Source organism: Chiloscyllium plagiosum, unplaced genomic scaffold (genome assembly GCF_037043375.1).
Source record: "Chiloscyllium plagiosum isolate Xiang-an unplaced genomic scaffold, Cpla_swu_hap1 HiC_scaffold_19, whole genome shotgun sequence".
NCBI classification, from domain to species: Eukaryota; Metazoa; Chordata; class Chondrichthyes; order Orectolobiformes; family Hemiscylliidae; genus Chiloscyllium; species Chiloscyllium plagiosum.
The window spans coordinates 7,493,997-7,504,632 of record NW_028270157.1 but is presented as its reverse complement, the minus strand read 5'-3'; the positions used below and the strand labels follow the sequence as shown (position 1 = coordinate 7,504,632).

The window sequence follows — 10,636 nt, the reverse complement described above, 5'->3', positions numbered from 1 at the left end:
TTTGACAACTCTTCAAAAACATTAGAGCATTATATGCTCAATCACATTAGGATGGGATAATGGAGGATATTGTAATTACTAGTTAATTGAAGTGGCTTAGTGGCCACTTCTTTCACGACAACACATTCTCTACTCCTCCTCCAGACAGTGGAGAACTGTACCCCAAGTCATTTTGTTACTCTCAACCTTCAGCAAAGTTTGTGTGTGTGTGTATGCATGTAATGGGGATATGATCCCTGTGCAGTATGGCTAGAGATCAGAACTATAAAAGGATTGATGATGGCAGAACAGTAGTTGTTTATTTAGACTTTAGTAAAGCCTTTGACAAATTCCCACATGGTAATGAAGTTCGATCACATGGGATTCAGGGTGAGCTTACTAATTGGATACATAATTGCCTTAACATGAGTAATAGTGGAGGATTTGATTTTTGTACTGGAGATCTGTGACCATCAGTGTTCCATAGGGATTGATTCAGTACTCTCTTTGTCATTTAAATAAATGATTTGGATGAGAATACAGAAGAATGGTTAGTAAGTTTGCAGATGACACCAAAATTGATGGCATTGTAGATAATGATTTTCATCAAATGGGTAAAGCTGGAAATTGGCAGACAGAGTTCAATGTGGATAATGAAAGGTATTGCATTTTGGTTCAAAACAAAAACAAGAGTAGGGCTTTGGGTAGTGTTGCAAAACAGAGGGACCGAGGTATGTAATTCTTTGAAGTTTTCATCACATGTAGACAGGGTGGTTAAAAAGGCATTTTGCCTGCTTGCCATCATTGCGAAGTCATGTTGAGGCTGTGCAGGACATTGGTGAGGCTGCTTCAGGAATACTGTGTCCAGTCCTCATCACCCAGTTATAGGAAGGATATTATTATGCTGGAAAGAAGAGATTTACCTGGCTATTGGTGGGTATGGGATGTTTGAGTTATAAAGAAAGGCTGGGACTTTTATCATCAGAGCGTGGGAGGTTGAGAATCTGTGAAGCAGATTCTCCAAGAAGACAGGAATACAGAGAACAGAAAGCTGCCTGGTTTTGAGAAGTTTGGTAAATCTTAATTGGACCAGTATTGTAGAGGGGAAAGTAGAAGATAGGTTAAAGGAAGGATTTGTAAAAAGTTGTTAGTTAATTATTCTCTGTTAATGTGTTAAGAAATAAATAGTTTGTGGCCTCTCAAATTTTCACAGGATAACTAGTTGGTGTTGCAGCTTTTAAATTAAGTAGGAAGGTTTACCCTGTGTCGTAACAATACATAGTTAATGGTAGTTCCCTAGGCCGGGGGATTTTTAAAGGTGAGAGGAGAGAGATGAGAGATTTAAAAAAGACTAGGCAATTTCTTTTTACACAGAAGGTGCTTTGCATGTGGAATGAACTTCCTAAGGAAGTAGTGGATTTAAATTTAAAAGACATTTTGATAGATATATAAATTGTAAAGGTTTGGAAGTATGTGCCAGGAGCAGGCAAATGGGACAGTACAGTTATAGAATCATACCGCAAGTTATTGGAGATAGATGTTCCCATTAGATTCAGAATTCATGTTGGACACATTTGTCAGTATAAAGGACAATTTTTAATAACAAAATCCATTACATGCAGGACAGATATACAAATAGCTTTCTGGCATATTTCAGCACTCTTTCCATCCTATAAGTAATGTTCTGAATTCTCATATATATCAGTTTATTGAAATTGAGCTCCAAAAGATGATGACTACTCACCATTTATCCTACAGTAGGATACAATAAGCATTCTTTGCTAAAAGCACATGTACAGCAGGATCAGCTGATGCATAATAGCATGCCTGACAGTCAGTGAGATTGTGAAGATGCTTGCCTGCTACAAGTGGTTGAACAGCATATGGAGGTTGTAACTAATGGTTCAGTGTCTGAGTTACAGAAAGGCAACAAGAGGCTGCTCAAGCATCAGACCCCTGACTTGCATGTAAATGCTATGGAATAGAGTAATTGCGTTGCAGTTACATTTTATAGCACATTGATATATTCTTCATGAAAGTTACAAGGAGGTCCAACTATATGTTGGGGTAGCTCTATTGCAGGCTTGAGTTATTCCAAACAACCTTGAGCAGAGCATCATTGGGATTGCAGGTGGTTATACTTCTGATGAAAGTTCAAAATAATGTCCCTTCTGCCATCAAGTTGGTACCCAATGTCAGAAAGCTATTGCTGACAGCTAGCAACTAACACCCTCACTGTTGAAATCAAATGACTTCACTAGTTATTTTACAAAAGGCTCAATCAATTCCATGCCATCTTTCTATAAAAAAAACACTACAAACTAAAAAATGAGCTGGATATAGCAAGCATAAAGTTAAGAACATGGATGGTACAGTGGCACAGTGGTTAGCATACCAGAGACCCAGAACAAATTCCCACCTCAGGCAACTCACATTAGGATTTTGCACGTTCTCCCCATGTCTGCATGGGTTTCCTCCCACAGTCCAAAAATTAGCCATGCTAAATTGCCCATAGTGTTAGGTAAAGGGGTCGGGGTGGGTTGCTGCTTTGGTGGGTTGGTGTGGACTTAGTATGAAAACAGGCCCTTTGTCCCAACAAGTATCTAATCTAAGTAATCTAAAAACATTAAAGAAAAAAAGGGAGATGAGAGAAGATTTTCCTGTTATATAATGGCATTTGGATGTTGAAAGAAAGACAGAAGCAAGAATTCAAAAGGGAGTAATAATTTTTACTGCAAAACTAGATGGCTGAGGAGCTACTATCCCCACTCACTGTAAAACTCTAACGTTGTAACTGCATGGGGTATTTTTGTCCAAAATATCTCTATTTCAATACACAAGCCTCCTTGACTTTGTGGACACCTTGGAATAACTTTGGGGATAATTTGATATCTTTATTAACTGACATTTTTTGTTCACTGGCAGGTCTTAGAAGGAAAGAGTTTTGAATCTTGTCTCATGCTGCTAACTGGATTTCACTGCATAGGTACTGACGTTCAGTGAGACCTGGCCACCTATACTGCATTACATGCTGCCTAAGGATAACAGGTTTTCAAACATTTGCAAAATACCCATCAGCAAATAGACTAAGCACGATGCAAGACCTGACTAATGCACAAACCACAGTAAATTATATTTCAGCAATGTGACACACAGTCAGACAATACTGTGAATGTACTTTTTTTTAAATTGAGATTTTTTCCTAGTGTTCAGAGCATTCAGACTTTAAATTTAGAAAATTCTTTGGATGAATGAGCATCTTGTTAACTTTGGTTTATCAGTAGAATAAAATCAAAATGTCCACCAAAGTTTAGGGGAGTCGAAACTAAAAGCTCATAAATAAGAGACAGCCACCAATAAATCCAAAGAGTGATAAGAATGCAGAATATACTGCTACACTGAATAGCTAGGGAAAGTAAAGACATTAAGGGCAACAAATAAAATATGCTGGTAGAATACGAGGCAGGGGGGTCAGGGAGAGTATAGACAACATAAAACAGAAATTGCTGAACAAGCTAAGCTGATCTGGCAGCATCTGTGGAGAGAAAACAAGAGTTAAGGTTTTGGGTTGAGTGACCCTCAGAACTCCTAGGGCTTTTCCAGCAATTTCTATTTTATTTTCTGATTTCCAGCATTTGCAGTATTTTGGTTTTTAACATTAAACTTAGCAAGGCAGCCTGTTAATGTAATACTACAAATAGATTTTGGAGGTTACATCTCAGTTCCTTGGGTAATTGTAATCAGATGAATACTCAAAAAATGTGACTAAATTGCCATTTTGCCATCAATTAATATCAAATATGAATTGGCTCGACAAGTTTACAGAAGCATCTTTGATCAGAGGCATGAACCTCAGAATTAAACATGCCACAGCATAGCACTATATAGCATTATTTAATTCACTGAACGTTGTACTCTTCATCAGTTCCAATAATCAACAGGCATCAGCACAAAACTAAAGTGATTCAGACACTGATTAGTTAAAAAACAACTTGCAAAGTTCATATGTGTGTGGAGATCTGAAATAAATGAGTGCAAACTAAAACAAAAATGTCCAGCCTCTTTTATTTAAAACTATAAACAGTCACCAAAGTAATTGAAGTCATCTAATGTAAAACTGCTGTGTGTTATTACTGCACATTCTACAGACAAAGCAGGAAATGGGAAAGGAGTGTTCCCTCCTCTGGATGCTAATACATCAGGCAATAGGCAGTTATGAAAGATCACATAACACACCATTCAGGACATAACCCAGAGACAAAACAGGAATGTAGAATGGTACAATATTAAAGATGGAAGAACAAACACTAAAATACTGCACTATAATTGGATTGGAAAATAAATGTTATGAATAATGAAGAAAATACCATACCTGCACCTAATGTAAATATAACAGGGAGGAAAAACCTGTATAAAATTCCTTATATTTAAACAATTTACAAATACAAAAAATCCTGTACAAGCACTACACTTGTACTAAGTGATACCTTTCAGTGGGTCCAAGTTAGGGTAAACCAAAAATACCTTCAATAGTTTTCTTCTACAAAATGACATGAGATATATTATTCCATACTCTTTCAACCAGCAAATGAGTTCTACAAGGTGTATAATACAAAAAAATCAGTTCCACAAAACTGCTTTTGACTTTACAGCTTCAGTACCATTGCAGAATTATTTACACAAACTTAAAGAACATTCATCCACTGCAGAGAATATATCACAATTACTTACAATTAACAGGAAACACTAAAAAATAAAGAGTTCTATAACCTAACAATAATGCTAATATATTACCACAAGCTGTGTTTCCAGTGATTGCAGTGGCATGAAAGTTGGTTTATTTTATTCACAAATATTTACAAATGATCATGTGATAATAAATAAGTGAAAATATATTGGCTCAAGTATGAAAAGAAAACAAGCTACTGAATTCTAAACAGGAAAACAACTTCACTAGAAATAAGCTGCGACCTCTTGGATGGCAGAGATTACATCCAGTGCGTCAACTTCTGTTCTATTAAACCCCAGTTTTAGTCACTCATTACAAAATATAAAAATGTCCTCATGGGGGGTACAGGGCAAAAATAATTAATGCTATTATTTGATCCTTGTAGTCTCCCAATTTTTAGTATTTACTACTTGCAAACATTTTTTTAAAAAAGGTACTGGATTCCGAACAGACGATTGGTAATCCTATTAAAAGCTGGTCAACCACAGAATCAGTTTGTGATCAGAATGAAAAGCTTCTGTGCAACATGGAAAAAGATTTAAAGAAATTATGTCCGTAATGGCCTCTTCTCAACGTGACTTGTTGCTTTGTTCTGAAAGTCATTTACAGGTCATTTTAGAATACTGTACACACTGGCCGCATATGTAACGTCAACACACTGTTTCAGAGTTTATTTTCTGGTTGTTGTAATTGTTCTAGACGTACAAGTTCGAAAAGGCATTTGGCAAGAGTGCTAGAAGCTTCCATGTTGCTAAGGGCTAGTACAGACAATTGGTTCTCATGTCCCTTTAGTAATCTGCAAGAAAAACAAAGCACATATACCCACAGGTTAAAACAATTTCCAACTTCTGATCTAGGTTTATTCAAGAATTAATATGCTGCCAGATGCGTATGAAAGTGCAACATTATGTCAGCCTGAAATCCTTCAAACTGAGCAGCCATGCTATTGATTATTCCAACAGACATCTTCAGCTCTGTATGGAATTCAGTTGCACTTCCGTACTGAAACAGCATCACAACCAAGTCGTCTAATTCAAAGTCGATGTAGAACAATGATGAAAATACTCATCTTCAGTTCCAGCTTGCATTCAGTATGGTCTTAAACTGTTCACAAAATTCTCCAGCTTTATTACTGGACTGAATATATTGTGCAGTCTTAATTGTCCAGGGGAGCTAACAAGGCATTTGTGCACTTTGCCCACGAGGTCAATAGACAATAGGTGCAGGTGTAGGCCATTCTGCCCTTCGAGCCAGTACCACCATTCATTATGATCATGGCTGATCATCCTCAAATCAGTATCCTGTTCCTGCCTTATCCCCATAACCCTCGTTTCCACTGTCCTTAAGAGCTCTATCCAACTCTTTCTTGAAAGTATCCAGAGACTTGGCCTCCACAGCCTTCTGGGGCAGAGCATTCCACACACCCACCACTCCCTGGGTGAAGAAGTTTCTCCTTAACTCTGTTATAAATGGCCTACCCCTTATTTTTAAACTGTGTCCTCTGGTTCGGGACTCACCCATCAGCAGAAACATGTTTCCTGCTTTCAGAGTGTCCAATCCTTTAATAATCTTATTAGTCTCAATCAGATCCCCTCTCAGCCTTCTAAACTCAAGAGTATACAAGCCCAGTCGCTCCAATCTTTCAATGTAAGATAGTCCCGCCATTCCGGGAGTTGACCTCATGAACCTACACTGCACTCTCTCAATAGCCAGAATGTCTTTCCTCAAATTTGGAGACCAAAACTGCACACAATATTCCAGGTGCAGTCTCACCAGGGCCCTGTACAGCTGCAAAAGAACCTCTTTGCTTCTATACTCAATTCCTCTTGTTATGAAGGCCAGCATGCTATTAGATTTCTTCACTGCCTGCTGTACCTGCATGTTTGCTTTCATTGACTATGTACAAGAACACCTAGATCTCATTGTACTACCCCTTTATCGAACTTGACTCCATTTAGGTAGTAATCTGCCTTCCTATTCTTGCCACCAAAGTGGATAACCACACATTTATCCACATTAAACTGCATCTGCCATGCATCTGTCCACTCACCTAGCCTGTCCAGGTCACCCTGTAATCTCCTAACATCCTCCTCACATTTCACCCTGCCACCCAGCTTTGTATCATCAGCAAATTTGCTAATATTAATTTTAATACCATCTATATCATTAATGTATATTGTAAAAAGCTGCAGTCCCAGCACTGATCCCTGCGGTACCCCATTGGATACCGCCTGCCATTCCGAAAGGGAGCCGTTTATCACTAATTTGTTTCCTGTCAGCCAACCAATTTTCAATCCAAGTCAGTATTTTGCCTCCAATACCATGCACCTTAATTTTGCTCACTAACCTCCTATGTGGGACTTTATCAAAGGCTTTCTGAAAGTCCAGGTACACTACATCTACTGGATCTCCCTTGTCCATCATCAGAGTTACATCCTCAAAAGATTCCAGAAGATTAGACAAGCATGATGTCCCCTTCATAAATCCATGCTGACTCTGACCTATCCTGTTACTGCTATCCAGATGTGTCATAATTTCATCCTTTATAACTGACTCCAACATCTTTCCCACCACTGAGGTCAGACTAACTGGTCTTCTCTCTCCCTCCTTTCTTCAAAAGTGGGACATTAGCCACCCTCCAATCCGCAGGAACTGATCCTGAATCTATAGAACTTTGAAAAATGATCACCAACGCATCCACGATTTCTAGAGCCACCTCCTTCAGTACCCTGGGATGTAGACCACCAGGTCCCGGGGACTTATCAGCCTTCAGACCTAACAGTCTCTCCAACACCATTTCCTGCCTAATATAAATTCCCTTCAGTTCAGGTCCTTCAGCCACTATTACATCTGGGAGATTGCTTGTGTCTTCCCCAATGAACACAGATCTGAAGTAGCAATTCAACTCTTCTGCCATTTCTTTGTTCCCCGTAATATATTCACCTGTTTCTGTCTTCAAGGGCCCAATTTTAGTGTTAACTGTTTTTTTTCTTTTCACATGGATAGTAAAAGCTTTTACTATCCTCCTTTATATTATTGGCCAGTTTACCTTCGTACCTCATTTTTTCTCTGCGTACTTCCTTCTTAGTAATCCTCTGTTGTTCTTTAAAAGCTTCCCATTCATCTTTGCTAGGTTATACTTTGTCTCTTTTGACTTTATATGTTTCTTAACTTCCCTCGTCAGCCACAGCCACCCTTGCCTCCTCTTAGGATCTTTCTTCCTTTTTGGAATTATACACAGAAATATCTGCCATTGTTGCTCCACTGCCATCCCTGCTAGGGTATTGCACCATTGAACTTTGGCCAGCTCCTCCCTCATAGCTCCATAGTCCCCTTTATTCAACAGAAATATTGTCACTTCCGATTGTACCCTCTCCCTCTCAAATTGCAGATTAAAGTTTATTGTATTGTGGTCACTACCTCCTAATCGCTACTTCACTTCGAGGTCCCTGATTAAATCCGGTTCGTTGCACAACACCAGATCCAGAATTGCCTTCTCCCTGGTAGCTCCAGCACCAGATGTTCTAAGAATCCATTTCGGAGGCACTCCACAAACTCCCTTTCTTGGGGTTCAGTACCATCCTGATTCTCCCAGTCTACCTGCATGTTGAAATCCCCCATAACAACTAGTAATATCTTTGCGACAGGCCAATTTCAGCTCCTTATTCAACTTACATCCTACATCCAGACTACTGTTTGGGGGCTTGTAGATAAGTCCCATGAGGGTCTTTCGACCCTTAGAATTTCTCAGCTCTATCCATTCCGACTCTACATCCCCTGATTCTAGGTCCTCCTGCGCAAGGGACTGAATATCATTCCTTACCAACAGGGCCACCCCACCCCCTCTGCCCGTCAGTCTGTCCTTACGAAAGCACGTAAAAGGTCAAGGCCTTCTATCAAATCATTCAACAGTGTAACCATTAAACTACTAACATGGATACAATCTAAGCTCCCAAGAACCAAGCTGTGTCCCTCTCCAAGTATTGAACATCACTGGCTTGACTCCCAGTGATCAAATTGAAATTCATTGTCCTTTACAAATCCTCCAAAGAGTTTGAAAACTTCCTTCAGCACCAAAATCATTGCCCATGGCCAAATCCTTGGCTTATTTTAAAAGCCCTCCAAGTATTTCTGGCTTGGTAACAAAGCTGAGCTTCTTTCAAAATGTTGATTTCCTACTGCCCAGTATGTTCCAGCGAACATGTTCCTATGTGAATAGCACCTTACAAAAGCAAGTCTTTGTTCAGTGACTTCCAAAGTTCATGAGACTAAAAGGCTGTATCTCTCTAAAACCTTAGAGTATGCCATCTATTTTGACTTTATTGCCAATAGTAGAATTCCACTTGTTGGTGAAGAAACAAAAACTCTCATTACCTGCGACCGCAATCTGAATACTTAGCAACATTTTTTAAAATTAAGGCAGCTGTCAACCGGATGTGTTTTGTTATTGGGCCTTCCTTTTCATCCTGGGAAAAAAATTGAGAAAATTTCATTGGTTTTGAGAAAGAAAATATTATAGCCTGTAGGAAGCAAGTTACTCTAACTAACAGTTTAAATCAAATAGAATCCAATTCATTTAACTGACCATATAACCTCTAAATGCAAGGTTCCTAGATCCCCGCCGCAATGCCACTAATGCAGCACTGGGATGATTCACAATAGTCTTCGGTGCTTTAGCAACGGAAGTAGCTCCAGCTGGTGTCTGCCTGTGGAATTAATGGAAGATTAATTAGGCCTCTGGAAATTATCTAAAACACCTGCAGCCCCTTGCTCCCATTCTCCCAAGAAGAATGAAGGTGTTCTTCCTTTAAAGATCAGGTTTAAACAACTTGCATTTATATATAAACAGAATGTGAAGAAACTCAACAGGTCTGGCAATATGTGTGGAGAAAGAGTTGACATCCCAAGTTCAATTATATAGTCTTCAAGGAGGTAAACATTCCAAAGTGCATTATCAGCACAATCAGATATAAATACACATGGGAACAAGGGAAGAGATTTTAAGAGGGGTAATCAAATGTTTGAATAGACTTTAAGGGGTGCTTTGAGGAGAGAGTGGGAGCAAACTGTGGGAATAGACACAAAGTCAGAATCAAAGTCTGGATGTAGTGGTAGGGGTGTGGTGGAGAGGTATGACTGCAGATACTATAGAGATAAGGAAAGAAAAGGCCATGAAAAGAGTGAGTATGAAGTATGATTTGCAGATGCTTGAGCATTACAAAATCAACATAGATCAGCATGAACACAGATCAGACAGGATTAGAATATAGCAGCAGAATGTATGTGAAAGCTGAGCCCTAGTATTTGGATGATATAACTAAGGGTAGCATATAGATGGGGGAAGAGGAGGGACTGAGGACAGATCTTTGGGAAATCAGGGGAGTCTACAGTAGTTGAAATGGCAGCTATTGAGATTGCCAGGCCATAAATGGATAGTTCAGATTGGATTCAAGCAAGGGCAGTCTCCCCGTACTGGACGACAAAGAAAAGATGTGGGAACTGGACATTGCAGAGTCAGACAGCTTTCACACTGACCCTTCGGTCCAACCAATCCATACTGAACAGAATCCCAAACTAAACTACTCCCACCTGTCTCCTCATGGCCCATTTCCCTCCAAACCTTTCCTATTCATGTACTTATCCAAATATTTTCTAAAGTTGTAACTGTACCTGCATCTACCACTTCCTCAGAACTTCCATTCTGCACGCAAACCCTGTGCAAAAAAATTGCCCCTCACGTCTTTTTAAATGTCTCTCCTCCCACCTTAAAATTCTGTCCCCAATCTTGAAATTCCCCATCCAAGGGAAAATACAACTAGTAACTCTATCTATGCCCCTCAATATTTTATAAACTTCTATAAAGTCACCTCTCAACCTCCTACACTCTAATGAAAAAACATTCCAGCCTTTCTTTATAACTCGAACTTT

At 39.2% G+C, this 10,636-nt stretch overlaps 1 protein-coding gene across 4 annotated transcripts in view; it reads right to left on the bottom strand.

The window, feature by feature from the left end:
* Window positions 1–4,027: 4,027 nt before the first annotated feature.
* arid2 (AT-rich interaction domain 2) overlaps window positions 4,028–10,636 on the bottom strand; it is a 132,705-nt gene continuing 126,096 nt past the window's right edge. For 3 of the 4 annotated variants that reach the window (XM_087997006.1, XM_043708678.2, XM_043708679.2), the window contains 3 exons: window positions 9,294–9,414; window positions 9,083–9,174; window positions 4,028–5,504 (listed from right to left, as the gene is read on the bottom strand). In XM_087997006.1, the coding sequence (XP_087853132.1) occupies window positions 5,372–5,504; window positions 9,083–9,174; window positions 9,294–9,414 (346 nt within the window). In that variant the 3' untranslated portion in view covers window positions 4,028–5,371. Of the gene's footprint in view, window positions 5,505–9,078; window positions 9,175–9,293; window positions 9,415–10,636 lie in introns of those variants that run through there. The other variant, XM_087997007.1, reaches the window with a different exon arrangement.